We start from the raw sequence: 19,270 nt of genomic DNA on the forward strand, positions 1-19,270 counted from the left end.
CTTGTCTTCTTGTCTTCTTGTCTTCTTGTCTTCTTGTCTTCTTGTCTTCTTGTCTTCTTGTCTTCTTGTCTTCTTGTCTTCTTGTCTTCTTGTCTTCTTGTCTTCTTGTCTTCTTGTCTTCTTGTCTTCTTGTCTTCTTGTCTTCTTGTCTTCTTGTCTTCTTGTCTTCTTGTCTTCTTGTCTTCTTGTCTTCTTGTCTTCTTGTCTTCTTGTCTTCTTGTCTTCTTGTCTTCTTGTCTTCTTGTCTTCTTGTCTTCTTGTCTTCTTGTCTTCTTGTCTTCTTGTCTTCTTGTCTTCTTGTCTTCTTGTCTTCTTGTCTTCTTGTCTTCTTGTCTTCTTGTCTTCTTGTCTTCTTGTCTTCTTGTCTTCTTGTCTTCTTGTCTTCTTGTCTTCTTGTCTTCTTGTCTTCTTGTCTTCTTGTCTTCTTGTCTTCTTGTCTTCTTGTCTTCTTGTCTTCTTGTCTTCTTGTCTTCTTGTCTTCTTGTCTTCTTGTCTTCTTGTCTTCTTGTCTTCTTGTCTTCTTGTCTTCTTGTCTTCTTGTCTTCTTGTCTTCTTGTCTTCTTGTCTTCTTGTCTTCTTGTCTTCTTGTCTTGTTGTCTTCTTGTGTTCTTGTTTTCGTGTTTTCTTGTCTTGTTCTTCTGAAAAAAAAAAAAGATTTATGCTAGACATATTTATCTTCAAGTTCTTGCTTGCACTACTATTCGGTAATAATCAACAACACATTCAACAGTACACAGTAATACAAAAAAAACAATCAGCCCTTCTAATTAGATTAAGCACTTAACTTCCAAAAATAGAATCACGAACCCTTTCATGGTGGTTTTCCCACATTTCCTATGCCAATGTATTCCACGAAGCTCCGTGGCACTGGCACTGGTAGCAGGCAGCTTGTGGTTTTCCCACATACCTATCGGGATAATTCATTTGAGTGTAGAGATGAATGAACTGCTACGGGTTACACGATTTCCAATCTAGAACTTGTTCGTGAAACTCGTGAAACACGCTTACAAATATCTATGGCTATTACTATGATAATACGGACGACTATTCAACATGGCAAGAGATTCCACTACCTATGTACGTCATGTTTATGACGTTGTACGTAAGTATTGTTGTCACGGTTGATTGACAGGCCGATGTGGACGTTCTAGCCGCGGGAATTAATAATCATAACAAACCAGTTGATTGGCGGCGCACCTGTAGCAAGCATACCGGTACATATGTTTGATGCTGATGGAAGGGCTTGGACGAAACGATAAATTTCAAGTAACTGCTTGTGCTAGGCAGAATGGCTGAGGAGATGGGAAATCCAAAATCGGTTCCTCAAGTGACGACATGGCACTTTGTCATCCAACCTGGTAGAGGCATGCTAATAAAAGTGTAAACAAAGAGATTTAAAAATGCGAACACCGACGTGTTTCCCGCCATGTGATTTACAGGCAAGTACTTATTTGGTGCAGGTTGTGCAGGTCATTGAAGAGATTGGTCATAAGCTCTTTTCATTGCAGGTCGTTGTACTTCGAACGTCTCTTGAATAAACGGAATACAGTGAATACACGGTGGAACAAATTCTTTACTGTACAGTAGCTTTTTTTTTAGAAAAAAAAATGTTTAAAAAATCAGCTCTAACAAATGTGTCTGCTTGGACCGAATGAGTGATAGTAGAATTTGTTCTGCTGTGATATACGAATTTAAGTTTTAATTTCCTAAATAGAGGGGAATGTGATTCTATCAGCCGTATCATATTTGGTATGTGGTATAGCATGCATGCATACGTTTGCTTACTTGTGGTGATACTTGTCAGTATAGCGTGGTTGCGGAATTACCCTTTTTATCACCTCCAAAAAAAAAACGGAAGTCAAACAATCACTGAAAAGCAAGAGTTCAATGATTTATAGAAAGTTTAGCCACAGACAAACAGATGTTCAAATTGCGATTGAATTAAATTGAATCATCGTGACAGAAACATTATCGCCCCAATGCAAAATACTCTGTGTTTCGCAAACTATTAAGTAGGTAATGGTCATTTAAAGACACTACATGGATATTCCAGGTCAGTCAAACTAACATGGAGTTCAGGACTTCAGGTCTACAATCGTAACAACAGCCATATCTGCAGTACTGAGTAACGTTACATATTTATCTATGGTTACCGGACCAATCTGAAGTCTACTTTTAAATTATAAACCATTGAGACATTCAGGTTCGCCCAAACTGTTCTATAATGAAGTCCTTCAAATCTACAAAAATAACTTTATGTTTTCACCATAAATAAAAGCATAGCATTATCTGATGAGATCCGTAAAGCTCTTGAAATCTCAAACGTCATTTAGAGACATTATGCGAATGTACCAGGTCAGCCAAACTATCTTCGAGTTCAGGACTTCAGGTCTACACTCGTAACATTAGCTATATCTGACATATTGAGTAACGTTTCATAACACAAGTTTACAAAATAAAACGAAAGTCGTGAACTTCTGTCAACGACCAAAATTTTTGAAGCACAATTTAGTGCTGATTTCGAAACCGACCTTCAAAAAATTTAAAGTAGAACAGTTTTTTAGTTTTAGCTCAATATCGAGTTTTACAACTTTTCAAAATATGTAATTTACTAAAATTCAAATATATCGCGTTTTGTTCAACCAATTTTAAATCTTTTTCCATCAATTGAAAGTTGAATACAATACCATTCGATCATCTGAATACAGGTTTTTCGTCAGATTGATGAAATTCAAGATATTGGCGAGCTTTAGGGACGATCTTCTTAAATTTTAGCAAAATTCCCAAAATTTTTTGAAAAAATGTATTTTTTTCAATAAGAAAAAAACAACTTAAAAATTCTTTCTCGACGTTTAGTTGACATATCATATGTAGGCGAGTTACAGTAAAAATTTCAGCTCAATCGAAGCATTGATTACGGAGAATGAGATGTTTGAAGTGAGTGACTTTGCTTAAAAATAGAACAAAAATCGATTTCAAATCATCAACCTTGTATGGAAAGTCGAAAAAAATTCCGCTCTACTGTAATTTTTTTCCTTCGCGTTTTCGAACTCAGGGCATGATTCTGCACCAAAAATGATCATCAGCTTACCGAGTTCAAAAATGTTGTAAACTAGTGTAATCAATGGCGATGACTAGACCAACCTGAAGTCTACTATGTATTATTATGAACCTTTGGGGCCGTTCATAATCCACGTAGACTTTTCGGGGGGAGGAGGGGTCTAGCCAAAGTCTACGCTCCATACAAATTTCAAAATTTTTATATGGACAAAAGTCTACGAGGGGGGAGGGGGGTCTGAGATGGCCAAATTTTGGTCTACGTGGTTTATGAACAGCCCCTTTGGGACATTGAGGATCGTCCAAACTATGCTGAAGTTTAGCTCTTGATAATAAGAGCAGTTATTCTCACAATGAACTTTAAACTGTAATTTGTAATTCCCCTGACATATCATGAGTAATTTCAAGATAGTGTTGAGCTATCCCAGATAAAATAAACTACTCCGGAGACCATAGCTTCTGGGCCACACTTTTGCCACTATGTTAGGAAATGTTACATAATCCACTGTACTTACCAAAGTAGTTACAGGAACAATTAGCGTTGTTTTATATTTTTGGGATATTATGGGCTTCCTTACGTTATGAAGCTTAGTTGATGAAAACAACCACTGTAATTTTCAGAAGCGTTACTGGACATGACATATTACAAATCGTAGCTTTTAATGAAAGAAGTTACCGTTACACACGTAGACTTTAGGATCTAAACTCAAGAACTGTTTGGATGACCTAGGATATCCTGATTGATCTGTTACTGTCTATTGCATTTTCAGAAGACTAACTGGACATGATAGATTACAAATCGTAGTTTTGTATAATTAAAGAGGTTACCGTTGCACCCGTAGACTAGGATCTAAACTCAAGAACATTTTTGATTACCTAGGATATCCCGATTGATCTGATATTGTCTATTAACCTTTCAGAATACTTATTGGCCATGATAGATTACAAATCGTAGCTTTCCCTAGTAACATTTTTTAGTAAAATAGACGAGAAGAGATTCTTAAAACCATCATAAACTCAAAATAAAAGGTATAAGATTTCATGACGGTTGTCAAAACGTCTACAAGACTGATTGATCATCAAAATGTTACTTGGGTTTGTTTAATGAAAGAAGTTGCCGTTAGACCCGCAGGTTTCAACATCTAAACTCAAGAACAGTTTGGATGACCTAGGATATCCCGACTGATCTGATACTGTCTATTGAACTTTCAGAAGACTTACTGGGCATGATAGATTACAAATCGTAGCTTTGTTTATTAAAGGAAGTTACCGTTACACCCGCAGACTTTAGGATCGGACCTCAAGAACAGTTTAGATGACCTAGAATATCCTGATTGATCTGATACTGTCTATTGCATTTCAGCAGACTTACTGGACATGACATATCACAAATCGTAGCTTTGTATAATGAAAGAGGTTACCATTGCACTCGTATACTTTAGGATTTAAACTCAAGAAGATTTTGGATGATCTAGGATATCCCGACTGATCTGATATTGTATTACCCTTTGAGTAGCATTACTGGATATGATAGGTTACAAATCGTAGCTTTGCATAATGAAAGAGGTTACCGTCTCTACTCAAATTCGAAAAAAGGTCACCTACACCTTTTTGCATCTGTACCCTTCAAATAAACTCTTTTTTTTTGTTTCGTCATCAAGGTGGTCAATTTAAGGATAGAGTGGTCCTTGAATCAAGATTTTATTCGTCGGTTGTGATTCCAGATAATTTTTGGATGTATTGCGGTGTTTTGTATCTTAGTGCCCTAATGTCTTCTGTGTGTGGTCAAGCAGTGAAGTCAATAAGACCAAAAGGGGAAAGAAAAAAGTGAAGATTAGAAGTTTCTGTGCATTCTGGAATCCGTTTCATCCCCTATGAATGCTCTCAATTCCGGAAGCAAATTTGGACTAAATTTCTGATCATTCAGTTCGCTTACAAGGAGAATCGACATTTCGCTAACCAGGATAGTGTACCGGTATGGGCGAAGTTGCTGTTGTTTTTGTTTTTTTTTCTTTCTATGAAGTTTTGTCACGAAATGACATTTCCTGCGAATACATCCGGAATGGTAATAGTGAAGTGGAAAAACTTTGAACTGTGAATCACCTGGTTTTGTGTAAGGAACTGCATGATGGTAATATGTGTGTAGAGGGTCTTGTTTCCCGGACGGAAAAAAATCCCGGGATTCGGGATTTTTATTTTTCAAATCCCGGGATTTCCCGGGATCCCGGGAAAAATTCAAATTTTCCTAAAACCAAAAAAAAAACGTATGGCAAAAAATTCTTGACCATTTTTTTTCGACAACAAGAACATCGGTGAGTTCTTCAAAAAATGTTGTAAAATATCTTTAAAAAATCATTTTGATATAAAAAATTAGAGTCGTTCGACTTCAGCAATTCCATGCAGAAACTCCACAGATATTTTTTCGCAATATTTGACAAAATCATAACAGTCTTTTCAAATTTATCTTAGTTGTTTTTGCTATACATGTTCATTTATTACCACAATTGTATTCCATTACTACCTAGACATACAGTGCATATCAGATTTTTTACAGTTATAAATCCAGTACTTTCTTCGCAAATAAACCATTTCTACTTACCAATGGTATTTTTATTTTGATCTAAAAGTTTGGAAAAAAACTGGAACTTTTTTATAAACCTCCTCTTAAAATTTCTAGATGGATTCATGATCAGATTTTTGGAGGCCCTTTTCTTTAGGAATTCAATCGAAAATAACTTCACGACGTTGCTAAAAAATATTCAAGAGATTACAGAATAAAGTGCTTTAGATGCTTCGTTAGAAATTTTTCACCAATTTCTTTGACTATAAGCCTCTAAAAGTCCCACCAAGAATTTTTTGGTCAACTTTTCGTCATAATCCTGTAGGAAATGTGTCAAGTAATTCATCATATTCTACAAACATCAATACAATTAGAGGGTCTTGCCCGGGATTTCCCGGGACAAAAATCCCGGGATCTTAAAAATCCCGAATCCCGGGATATTTTTCCGAAATTCCCGGGATTTCCCGAAAATTTGAAAATGGCAAGACATCAGAATCGCGATCAGTTCTTCCACTTCATCCTTTTTAATGTCCTGATTCCTACGGTCCTGGTCACAGCAAGATTATCTACCTCGTAACCACGTTCTTGCATCAGTTTAACATGAGCGTGACTAAACCGCAGTCATACGAAGTAATGCCCAAAATCTTGCGAACAGCAGCGGCTGAGTGTTTCTTCCGACTGCTTCTCTCCAACCTGCCATTTCAGAGTCCTTTTTTGTCTAATTCACGTTTTTGATGCCCATTCGTCCGATTTTGCACTAGTTTTCGCTCGCTGGTTGAACTGGATTTTTCAATTTTGGAATTGACGAGAAAAGCCGCTGTCAAATAAAACACGTCCAGATGCGAGCAACGCCTGCTTCGACCTCCCTTGAATCGTGAGTTTTTTTTTTGCATTTTGACAAAAAATGCATTATAACGACTGGCAGTGCTGCTTTTCAGGAACAATGAAGCATAAAGCATAAGTTTACACTCGCGAATTGCTTCATAATGAGAGTAATTCCATCACTGGCTATATGTGGTAATGGTGCCTACATGTGCTCATAATCTTATGAGAATCGATTCAAAATTGACTGAGTTACAGCAGAAATCACATCCTAACAAAAAAGAATCTGATGTCTTGCCATTTTCAAATTTTCGGGAAATCCCGGGAATTTCGGAAAAATATCCCGGGATTCGGGATTTTTAAGATCCCGGGATTTCCCGGGATTTTTGTCCCGGGAAATCCCGGGCAAGACCCTCTATATGTGTGTAACTTGATTTGGTACTGTAATTTTATTGTTATAATTTTTGATAATTTTGAAATATGTATTCCTGTGATAGTGGGAGGGATTAGTATTTTCTTTTCGTTTCAGAGAGCGAGTAAAGACGCTTAAGCCTAGGCATAAGGGCCAGGGCGTAAGGAGTAAATACCTGTGTCCCATCCCAAGGATTCCAAGGACCAAGGAATGACATTAACTTTCTTAGCAACGTCTCTCCCACCCTTAATATTTTATATTCATGCTTCGTATACGGAACGATTGGTACGAGATGTCCCCGTTCTTTGATTTCAATAACAATAACAACGCTGCACAGTAGGCGTGGCCGCACGGTGTCAAAATTTTGATTATTATCGAACTTTCATGTACCTCAGATTTTTCTTCATGGAATGTTAGAATTTCGGCTATAATGTATAAATGCAAAATTTGAAAATATTCTATCGGGGAAAATTTGAGTTAGCTGAGTTTTTGGCTATTTTCCATACTAAAAATCAATAATTACTATTTAAGCCCAAAAAACGTCCCATACAAAATGTAGAGTAAGGTTGGGCAAAAGTTCGACCTTAGTTGATAAGTCAACCTATTTCAAAAAATCGAAGCAGATAAAAATAAATAAATACCGTGTGGTGATTCTACCATCCATGAGCTAAAATTTTGCTGAACAAAGTTACGCCAAATGTCTTTTCAATTTTGAGTTACAACACTTTTTATATGTGTGTGATTTATTCGAACTCTTGCCCCACCACTGGGGCAAAAGTTCGAATCTAGTGTTTGTGGAATTTCGCTAACCGTAGCACACTCTTTTGACACTTTGGTAATAGGAATGCCTGAAACCACCTTAATATTTGATGTTAGAACTGGAATACACTTTAAAATTCGATTTAGATTTTACCCAAATCAGGGTTAAATTTACTGCACCAAAAATGAGTAGTTTTCCGCCAAATTCAGATTAAACAACATTTTTTTACAACTTTAATCGAATTTTCTCACTAATTCCATCACTCTTAGAGATAATATGTGCATTTTGCAGAATTTTAGGTTTATACCTAAAGTTGCCACATGACTCGAACTTTTGCCCCACAATTCGAACTTTTGCCCCACTATGTGTAAAATACGATTTCCAAATCTTTTTTGCAAAAAGTTATACATGCTAGAGCATCTTCAAAATATACCTAGTTACGCCCCAAAATAAAATATCGAATTCGATTTCATTAAAATTTCATTCCATGCGTTGGAAGGGCCATCGCATGTTACAATTTTTTGATCAAAAACCAACATTTTGTCATAAGTTCTCGAAATATTGATCAATTTTCATAATTTTTGGAGTGAAAGACTCTTTTTCAAAAAGGGTTTGAACAACCTTGACACCCGAAAAAAATAATTTGAATTGAGCTCAAAAACTTCAAAAGAAACTCTTGCCCCACTCGAACTTTTGCCCCTTTATACTCTATGGAAAAAATTTCGCCGATGAAATATTTTCTAGTTTTCCGATTATGAATATATATCCCAAATACTACTCATTTTCGAAGAAAAATCCGAGGTACATGAATGTTCGATAATAATCGAAATTGTGACACCGTGGGCCGCTTTAATGTTTGTATTACATCTCAGATGTGCTGCAAGAATTAATAATGACAAGAAAAATGATGGAATTCGTCGATTCCATCATTTTCCAGGATTCTTTTAATGAATGGCTGTGTATGTGTAGACTAGACTAGACTAGACTAGACTAGAGTGGTCCTAGAATCAAGATTTTTAAAAACTTTAAATTTTCTAAAAATTATAACTTTTACGATTTGCTCCAATTGACCAATTTTGAATTTCTTTGTATCTATTAAAAGGTAGAGTAAGGTGGGGCAAAAGTTCGACCCTAGTTGAAATTTCAATCTTTTTTCATAAAACTGAAGCAGATCAAAACATATGAATACCGTGTGGTGATTCTACCATCCATGAGCTAAAATTTTGCTGAACAAAGTTACGCCAAATGTCTTTTCAATTTTGAGTTACAACACTTTTTGTATGTGTGTGTTTTATTCGAACTCTTGCCCCACCACTGGGGCAAAAGTTCGAATCAAGTGTTTGTGGAATTTCACTAACCGTAGCAAACTATTTTGACACTTTGGTTATAGCAATACCTAAAACTTATTAATAGTTGATGTTGGAACTGGAATACACTTTAAATTTCGATCTGAATTTTACCCAAATCAGGGTTAAATTTACTACAGCAAAAATTAGTAGTTTTCTGCCAAATTCAGATAAAACAACATTTTTTTTCAACTTTGATCGATTTTTTTTACTAATTCCATTATTTTTAGAGATAATATGTACATTTTGCAGAATTTTAGGTTTTTACCTAAAGTTGCTACATGATTCGAACTTTTGCCCCACAATTCGAACTTTTGCCCCACTATGTGTAAAATATGATTTCAAAATCTTTTTTGATAAACTTTATACATGCTAAAGCATCTTCAAAATATACCAAGTTACGCCCCAAAATAAAATATTGAATTCGATTCCAGTGCAATTCCATTCCATGCGTTGGAAGGACCATCGCATATTACAATTTTTTGAGCAAAAACCAACATTTTGTCATATCTTTTCGAAATATTGATCAATTTTCATAAATTTTGGAGTGAAAGACTCTTTTTCAAAAAAGCTTCGATTAACCTTGACACTCGAAAGAAATAATTTGAATTGAGCTCAAAAACTTCAAAAGAAACTCTTGCCCCACTCGAACTTTTGCCCCACTTTACTCTACTGAATTGCAGTTTTCAGAAAATATTCGGCGCCTAAAAACTAACCAGTTATAATATTTATTTTTACATAATTCAGTATATTTGCGTAACATGCCATTGATTCAGCAATATTCTAGATTGGTTTTAAATAAGGGCGAAAGTAACATGAGCGAGTTCTCTTCATCGACTCTCTCTTCTTCAAATTAAAGTGACAAGATGCACGTATGGTTGCACTTTTTGATCATAAATCGCTAGGTTGCGATGCAATCTAGCGTCTAAGTGTAAAAAAGTTCGATTCAATTTGCATCTTGTCACCTTTATTAGCAGAAGAGAGAGTCGATGAAGAGAAATCGATCATGTTACTTTCGCCCTTATTTAAACTCAATCTTGAATATGTTTTATTTTGTTTTTATTAGTTATAATTTCAAGAAAATACGAACTTATTTTTTAAATTACCTTTTATTTTCGATTTCGTTGTTATTATTCTATTCAATATTGTTTCTATTTTGAAGCTTATCTTCCATATTAGACATCTATGTAAATTTAACTATATTTTGAATCGTTATCAAAAAGATCAAATATACAAAAAAAACGTCATGCAAACATGCAATGATAAGCATAGCTTTATTAGGGTTTATGGTACACGCAGAAAAATAAACTGTAAATACAATTAAATTCTAGTTCAAATCAACCGATTTTTCAGTTTATTATAGCGACAAGCTGATTTCTAGTTTAAACTGAACTGTTCTATTGTTTGATAATACAAATATTTTCATTTGTCGAAATTTTGGACAGTTTGTTAAAACAAACAGAGATCGGCTCCTACATTTCAAAAGGGCGTAACTGCATTTCAAAACAGTGCCTTTTTTTGAAGCTGTGGATCGTATTTCATATTTCCCATGAAATCCATCCCCACTATCAGAAAGAGGGAGATTTTAGCTTTCTTTTAGTGCTTATAGATTGTCCAAAAGATTGAACATACGATCCACAGCTTTGAGAGAAGGCACTATTTCAAAAAGCAGTTACGCCCTTTTGAAATGTTGGTGCCGAGATATGGTATTTTCAACATGAAATGATGGATTGATTCAAACGACTGCACTTTTGCCACTAACAAACAGGCTTGTTATTTGCTCCCACAATGTGCCTCAAATGAACGTTTTTGCTCTCTTTATCTTTGTGCGTTCCTACCGAAGTCGTTTGTGCGGGAGCGATGCACAAAGAGAGAACGGGAGCGAGACAAAGAGAAACTTCGAGCCACTTGAATCAACACAAAGTGTAACTTTTTTGTGCCTCATTTTTGAGCAACCCGGTAAGTTGGTGGACTATTTTTATAGCGTTGTTCGCAGTATGAGCTCGCCGATCGGGTGGTATGTCATAATTGCACATATAAATACTTGTGCAATTGTTAATAAATGATTTGTTATCACAAACATATTCATGTTTACTCCCGGCGTACACAAAGTGCCTCAATTTTGAGGAAACGCACTTTTTTGAGCAATCAATCCGCACGTTTTTCGGAGTCACAAGCTACAAGCAGGAAGCTGAAACAAAACGAGAGAAAACGCTCTAGCTTTGAATGCGGGAGCGCGGAGCAGATTTTTTGTTCTCTTGTTTTGCTCTGAGGAGGATTCCATGCCTGCTAACAAACCCGGAATGTGATTGTGTTGGTGACGGCAGCAACTGCGGCAGCTCGGAAATCTATTTTTAGACCGTCGGTAAGCGGATGGGGAGAACGAGTAAAAAAAAGACAAAAAAGGCGTAACCAATCAACTTTTTGTGGATGCTGTCGTGAGTACCTGCGCGTTATCCATCACGGCCAAAGCTGCACTTGGAAGTTGGCGTGATGGATTTGCTGCACCTTTTTCGTTGTGGCGATGTTGGGGTAAGCATTTTATAGATATGTGAGTGCTTTCGGACCATGTTTATGGTTGTTATTTTGTTGAAACAAATGAAATTTTTTACATTATATGAAATGATGGTAATCGGTTACAAAAATTTTGAAATTTGTATAGCGCGTAGACTTCGGCCAAACCCCCCTTTCCCGCAAAAAGTCTACGTGGTTTATGAACGGCCCCTAAACGTATAGAGATATTTGAATTCGATAAAATAATTAGTACTACATATAATTAAAAACTGTATGTACTATAAAATATTTATTTCATATTTATTTCACCGGTCTGAATGTTAAAAATAGGCATTATTCTCACCAACGAAAAAAATCCAATTAAATAAAATCACCCACATTTTTCATTTTCCCCATTTATTCATCGACTGAAGAGTCAAGTTTTCACCCAAACATTTTAAATCAATTCGGTACGGTTCTATCATTTTTCCGACTCCATGTTGCATTGATTTCAACTCGATGATGTGCGTACTCCAAGTTCGATTTGTATGTTGGTTTTTAATGCCAGAGCTTTGTTTGCGTGAAAAATTACAGGTTTTCGATATGAATGGTCTACAGTCTGCACAGATAGGAGGTTTTCCATACTTGAAATTTCACTCTTTTCCTCAAACCAAAACGTTTCTTCACCGAGTATTGTAACATGTAGCACGTGAAATTGAACACTATGTTTATTTCTTGTTTTCATGGGCAGTGAAATGTAGTCTTAATCGTTGCACTTACAGAAATTTAAATAAAAACAAATCTTTTATTGTTAAAAAAAAACTTGGCTTAACTATTACTAACAAATCACACAATCAGTCACGAGATAAAATGCAGTGAGTGCCCAAACTACCGAACTCAATCCACTTGCGGTGCCACGCCGAACGCTGATATCAGCACGTTGACCAACGTTATCAGGAAGATGCCGATCGTGACCAAATCGTTGATTCTGTTCGCCTTGCAGATCTCCCTCCTGTCGTTGACATCGTAACGACTGTTCATAATGAGCCCAACGCCGACCGCAATCTGTATGAGCAGGCTGATCGAGATGAAGATCAAACTGAAGTAATAGTACGGATGGCGGGTGAACGACTCGATCACGTAGCGCAGCTGGTTGGCGTTGGCCGATACCAGGGCCAGGTCCATCATACCTTGGGCGAGATTTTTCTTCTGCTGGTAGGTGTTGATGTTTGGAATGACTTCTCCGGTCACTGGGTCGACCGCCACTGCTGGGGTCTGTTGAATGGATGATCAAGGTCATAAATCGAAATTAGTCAACGAATAATACGAAGTTTTTCACTCTTTTTATCACCTGGTTTGATGAACTCGGTTCAACTTTAGTTTCCACTGGATTATTTTCAACGTCCATTCTGGTTGATTTCAGGAAAAACAAGTTTCACCTGATTTAAAATTCTTTGTGTTACTCAACTACCCGACGAGCGCAGCGTTAAAAATAGTTAACTACTGAGACGCGGGTGAAGACGAGCGATCTGATCGGATGCACAGCTCACACTAACCCGCCAGCGATGTTTTTGGAGATTGTGATGCATGTTTGCTCTCTCTGATTGGTTTCGTTAGTTTTTTGAAAGTGCGTTTGCATTTTTGGTATGCTATTTTTCAGCAACGATTACCGATACACGCAGAACAAAATTACTTGCATTGATTTTTGGTAGCAGCGTAATGGTACGCTAAATCTGACGAGTGAGGTTGTCCATACCATTTTGGGATTTTAAGAACTCTAGTTTAATTTGCATTAGGGATATTAAATTGCGATTTGAATTAAATTAACCTTCCTTTTGCATTTTTGACCCAAGCCTTGCATTGAATTAGCGTGCTGTTCCCAACGTGATGCACTAGAAAGCTTAAGGTATGTTTTAACGTTTTGCTCGCAAACGCCAGAAATTAATTCAAATAAAAAGTAGAACACACAAATGTTAAATAATACAATTTTTTTTGTTACCGACATATTTAGTTTTATTTTAATATAATTTCGCTAATGGTAATATACCAGAATTGAGGAATTGAGAAGCTCAGAGTTATAAGTGGCGAAAATCCGCTTTCGAGTAACTGAGGCTTATCTTTACTCAAACCTAATAATCATGTTTTTTTTATTCCAAGCTAAATCAACTCAATTTACTCCGGTTTTATAAGTTTTCTAAAAATCGTAATAATAATAGCCAAAAAAGGTCCGAAAAGCTTAAAATTTGAACAATTTTTTGATATGCTTTTTCTATCTACATACATATGAAACGGTCATTATATATGATATAGGAATATATTGTGAATGGTACGAACGATGAAACCCTTACTAAAAGCTTAGCCATACCAGACGTGCAGTCTAAATCATTGCATAGCCTGATAGCTATCAGGCGCAACGTTACGCCGTTTCACTGTGAAAGCATGATTTTTTCGAACATAAAAATATATAAGGGAAATAAAGAAATTGATTTGAAAATTTATTGACTAAAACTGAATGTTGCGTAGAACCGCTATATAAAAAAGACGTGTGGACAGCGGCACGCATGTAAATCACAGGGGTACCGCTGTCCGATCACCCGATCACTTTTGCACAATTTGAACGTCTTGTCACACCCAGACCTTAATCACTAGAGGAACTCTGAAATTTCTTTATTTTTTATAATTTTTATTCAAGTGTATTGTAACTTAACAATACACTTAAATAAAAATTTACACTTATAACGGAAAAATTTCTGATAAAATTCTTAAAGAAATTTTGGAGGAATTTCTAGAGGTACTTCTGAAAGAATTTCTGGAGAAATCCTCGAAGGAATTTCTGAAAGAATCCTTGGAGAAATTCGTGGAGAACCCAGACAACCAGTGATCGTATAAGATGTTGAGTAAGATGTCAAAGTGGAGGCGATATGCGTACACTTAGCATGCGCCTAAGGGGCTGTCCATAAACCACGTGGTCATTTTTTTGGGACTTTTCAACCCCCCCCCCCCCGCGTGGTCATTAGTCCATACATTTTTTTTATTTGTCCATACAAAAAGGTCATTGGCCGAAACCCCCCCCCCCCCCCCCATCCCTTATGACCACGTGGTTTATGAACAGCCCCTAATTGGAGGCATGTACGCATATGGCCTCCACTTTATCATCTTGTGCAACATCTTATACGGTCACTGGTTGTCTGAGATCTCTGGAACTATCCCTCAAGAAGTTCCTGAAGGAATTCTTAGCAGAATTCCTGTTGGAATTTATGGAGGAATTCCTGGAAGAAAATATGGAAAAATCCAGAACGTGTTTTTATAGTATATCTTTGAAGAATTTCTGAAGGAATTCCTGAAGGATTTCCTGGATGAAATTATTAGAGGAATCTTTGAAAAAAACTCCTGGGGTAATTTCTGGATAAAATTCCGAAATGCCTGCATGCAACTCTGGAGGAACCGCAGGATGAATTCCTGAGGAACTCCACTGAGCATGAGCATGAGCATGAGCATGATTGACCGCCCGCGGTTGCTCCTCTGTTATTGCAAGGATAACTGCATTTACACAAAGAACCAACAGATGATGCTTGGGATTAGCTTTCTCTTCATTGTGTAAATGCTGGAATCCCAATACTTTTCAATAAGCAATACCAGCGCCGGCCGCGTCCGAATGCAGGTCAATTGAGGATAGGGAAGGAAGTGATGACGTGATTCTCGCTTAGGCCAATAACCGAGGAATTCTCTGCGTTACTACGAGAAATCACTAGGAGTTTGGACAGGGGAAATGGAGAGGTATTGGGGATTTTGTCGTGGTAAACGAGTGTAATATTTTGATTCGCGATTAATAATGCGCTCGCGAAGAAATACCCTTCTAAACCTTGGACGACGAACGCGATCTATTGTGCCTCAAAACTCACCCTACATAAGTTATTCATTTGCAACTAAGGAGAACACAATGCTAAACACCGACGCGCGTTTCCACGCGAGACAACGCTGAACGCGATCAATTCACAAGTATTAACAAAATAACACGTGATAAATAAATCAGAAAGATCTTACCGCATGGTTCGCCGTCTTTCTTTTACCGACCCTCTCTTTTTCCAGAAATTCATGCAACCTTTATTTGAGTCAAAACATTTATTCATTTGGACACCAAAGATGACGAACCATTCAATTTTTTGTGTTCATGCAAAAAATGAAAGGAAATTATTTATTATCAACTAAATGTGCATTTGGAGCTAGTGCCGACACATGACGTGACGAACTTTTCAATATTTGTTAGATAAATACACAAAAACCAGAGCTGCAGCATCTTCCACTAATTGGCCTCGAAATTACACTGAACTGCTACAACAACACACGGGTACGACGATGTGCATATTCAAATTGTCGACGACAACGCGGCCGATCCGAATGAAAAAAGCGGCACTTCCTTTGCCTCCAAAAACACACTAAACCGCCTCGTACGAAGATGAGCACGCACACAGGACATGCAACCTTTACTTGAGTCAAAACATTTATTAATTTTGACTAAAATATTACAAATGTCGACACCGAAGATGACAAACCATTCAAATTTTTATGTAAATGCAAAAAATGAAAGAAACATATTTATTATCAACTGAATGTGCATTGGGTACTAACGCCGACACATGACGTGACGAACTTTTCAATATTTGTTATATAAATACACAAAAACCAGAGCAGAATTGTATAAATCCTTTAGCCTTAATCATTATGATAAAATGGAAAGAGCTCACCAATAAACATCCTTCGAAGTGTCCAGTGCGTATGTACTACAGTATCTTCCACAAACTGGCATCTTCTCCGAAATCACACTGAACCGCTACAACTACACACGGGTACGAAGATGAGCACAGACAAATCGGCGACGACGACGACGCGGCAGGCACGACGACGCGGCAATCCCAAGAGGAACTCCACTCTGGAAGAACTCCTGGGGAATTCCAGGAGGCATTCCTGGAGGAGTCCATGAAGCAATTCCTGGAGGAATATCTGAAGGCATTGCTGAAGGAATCTCTGAAAGAATTCCTGGAATAATCCCTGTAAGAATGTCTGGGAGAATTCTTGGAGGAATCCCTTGAAGAATTTGTGGATAAATTCTTGTAGGAATTTCTTGGTGTTATCCTAGTGGAATTCTTGTAGGAATACCTGAAGCAGGGAGCCTTGAATAGGAATACCTGAAGCGAGGGAGCCCTGGGGGAATGCTTGGAGAAATCCCTGAAAGAATACCTGTAGGAGTTTTTGGAAGAATCCCTAGAAGGTATCCTAGAGGAATGTCTGTAGGAATTCCTGAAGGAATCTCCAGAGGAACTCCACGTCTTCTTGTACCGGTCGGATGACTCTCGAGAACAATTTCGGGTCGGGTTGCTATCCGACATCCTGATGACGTGACCCGCCCACCGTGGCCTCCCAATTTTGCGGTATGGACGATGGTTGGTTCTCCCAGCAGCTTATGTAGCTCGTGGTTCATTCGCCTTCTCCAAGTCCCGTCTTCCATCTGCACTCCGCCGTAGATGGAACGCAACACCTTCCGTTTGAAAACTCCAAGGGCGCGTTGGTTCTCTGCACGTAGGGTTCATGTTTCGTGCCCGTAGAGGAGACCGGTCGTCCCAATCAACGTTTTGTAGATGGTTAACTTCGTGTTACGGCGAACTTTATTCGATACTCGAACTACGCACATCACTCGATCCATCGTCGCCTTGATCAACCGTATCAGTTTATCCGGGAATCCGTATTCGTGCATAATCTGCCATAGCTGTTCTCGATCGATTGTATCATACGCCGATTTGAAATCGATGAACAAGTGATGTGTTAGCACGTTGTATTCGCGGCATTTCTGCAACACCTGGCGGATGGCGAACATCTGGTCCGTTGTAGCGCGTTCACCCATGAATCCAGCCTGATATTGCCCCACGAACTCTCTTGCAATCGGTGATAGACGGCGGCATAAAATTTGGGAGAGTATCTTGAAGGCAGCGCTCAGTAATGTGATCGCGCGGTAGTTTCCGCAATTCAACTTGTCGCCCTTTTTGTAAATGGGACACACGATACCTTCCATCCATTCCTCCGGATTTGGGAGGAGGAACCCAAATCTTGGTAATGACCCAGTGTAGTGCTCTCACCAGTGCTTCTCCACCGTATTTTAGAAGCTCGCTTGGTAGTTGATCTGCTCCAGCGGCTTTGTTGTTTTTCAACCGGCCAACCTCCTCCTCAATCTCTTGAAGGTCAGGGGCCGGAAGTCTTTCGTCCTGTGCACATACTCCTAGATCTGTTACCACGCCACCTTCGGTACTTGCAACGTCGCCATTGAGGTGCTCATCGTAATGCTGCCGCCACCTCTCGACCACCTCACGCTCGCTCGTGAGAATATTCCCGTGATTATCTCGGCACATGTCGGCTTGTGGCACAAAGCCTCTGCGCGAGCGGTTCAGCTTCTCGTAGAACTTTCGTGTGTCCTTAGCGTGGTACAGCTCTTCCATCGCTTCGCGATCTCGTTCTTCCTGCTGCTGCTTCTTCATCCGGAAGACTGAGTTCTGCCTGTTCCGCGCCTGTTTGTAACGTGCCTCATTCGCTCCCGTACGGTGTTGCAGCATTCTCGCCCATGCTGCATTCTTCTCGTTTTTCAACTGTTCACATTCACCGTCGTACCAGTCGTTTCTGTGATTCGGAGTCGCGAAGCCTAGTGCTGTAGCCGAGGTACTACCTATGGCGGATCGGATGTCCCTCCAGCCATCTTCAAGTGTAGCTGCGCCAAGCTGCTCTTCCGTTGGTAGAGCCACTGCTAACTGCTGCGCGTAGTCTTGAGCCACTTCTACGTTACGAAGTTGCTCGATGTTGAGCCGCGGCGTTCGACTTCGACGCGTGGTGATAACTGTCGAAAGTTTTGAGCGCATGCATACAGCGAATAAGTAGTGATCCGAATCTATATTCGCACTGCGGTATGTGCGGCCGTTGGTTATATCCGAGAAGAATTTACCGTCGATTAGAACGTGGTCGATTTGGTTTTCTGTTTGATGGTCGGGTGATCTCCAGGTGGCTTTGTGGATATCTTTGCGGAAGAAGAAGGTACTTCGGACTACCATACCACGGGAGGCTGCAAAGTTTACGCATCGCTGGCCGTTATCATTCGATATGGCGTGCAGGCTGTTTCGCCCGATTACCGGTCTGTGCATTTCCTCCCTTCCTACTTGCGCGTTCATGTCGCCTACAACGATTTTCACGTCACGCGGCGAGCAACCATCGTATGTTTGCTCTAACTGCCCGTAGAACGCTTCTTTCTCGTCATCGGGAGAGATATTCCTGCTAAAATACTTGAATTATTCCAGAGTGAATTATTGGAGCAACTTCTAGAGGAATTCTTGAAGGAACATATGAAGAAATCCCTGAACAAATCTCTGAAGAAACACATGCAGAAATAACTAAAAGGATCTCTGTTGACATTCCATTGGGAATCCCTGGAGGAATTCCTGGAAGAATTCTCGAAATAAAAAGCACCGGAACAATCACTGGAGGAAACTAGAAAGATATCCCAAGAGTCTGGCGAAACTCCTAGAGGAATTTCTGAAAAGATCTGTGGAGTAATCTATGATGGAATCACTAATGGAAGCCATAGAAAAAAATCTTGGAGGGATACGTTGATGCGTCCTTGCAGAAGTATCTGTAAAAATTAAAAAAAAAATCGTAGGAGGAATTTCTGAAGCATTTCTTGGAACCATCACTATCGGAACCCTGCAAGATGGCCATGGAAGAATACATGAAGGAGAAATTCCTGGAGAAGTCGCTTGAAGAATTCCTGTAAGAATCATTGGAGA

General features: G+C 38.6%; 1 protein-coding gene across 2 annotated transcripts in view; it reads right to left on the bottom strand.

Annotated features, from left to right (window-relative positions):
- LOC109424263 (ninjurin-A-like) overlaps positions 1–13,098 on the bottom strand; it is a 233,772-nt gene extending 220,674 nt beyond the window's left edge. Inside the window, exons 1-2 of one of the 2 annotated variants that reach the window (XR_009997804.1) lie at positions 12,802–13,098; positions 12,284–12,725 (exon numbers count right to left, since the gene is read on the bottom strand). Coding sequence is in view for 1 of the 2 variants with exons in the window: in XM_062852189.1 (XP_062708173.1) it covers positions 12,348–12,725; positions 12,802–12,858 (435 nt within the window). In the remaining variant the exon portion in view is untranslated. Of the gene's footprint in view, positions 1–11,690; positions 12,726–12,801 lie in introns of those variants that run through there. The other variant, XM_062852189.1, reaches the window with a different exon arrangement.
- Between the last annotated feature and the right edge of the window lie 6,172 nt (positions 13,099–19,270).

Source organism: Aedes albopictus, chromosome 2, assembly GCF_035046485.1.
Source record: "Aedes albopictus strain Foshan chromosome 2, AalbF5, whole genome shotgun sequence".
NCBI classification, from domain to species: Eukaryota; Metazoa; Arthropoda; class Insecta; order Diptera; family Culicidae; genus Aedes; species Aedes albopictus.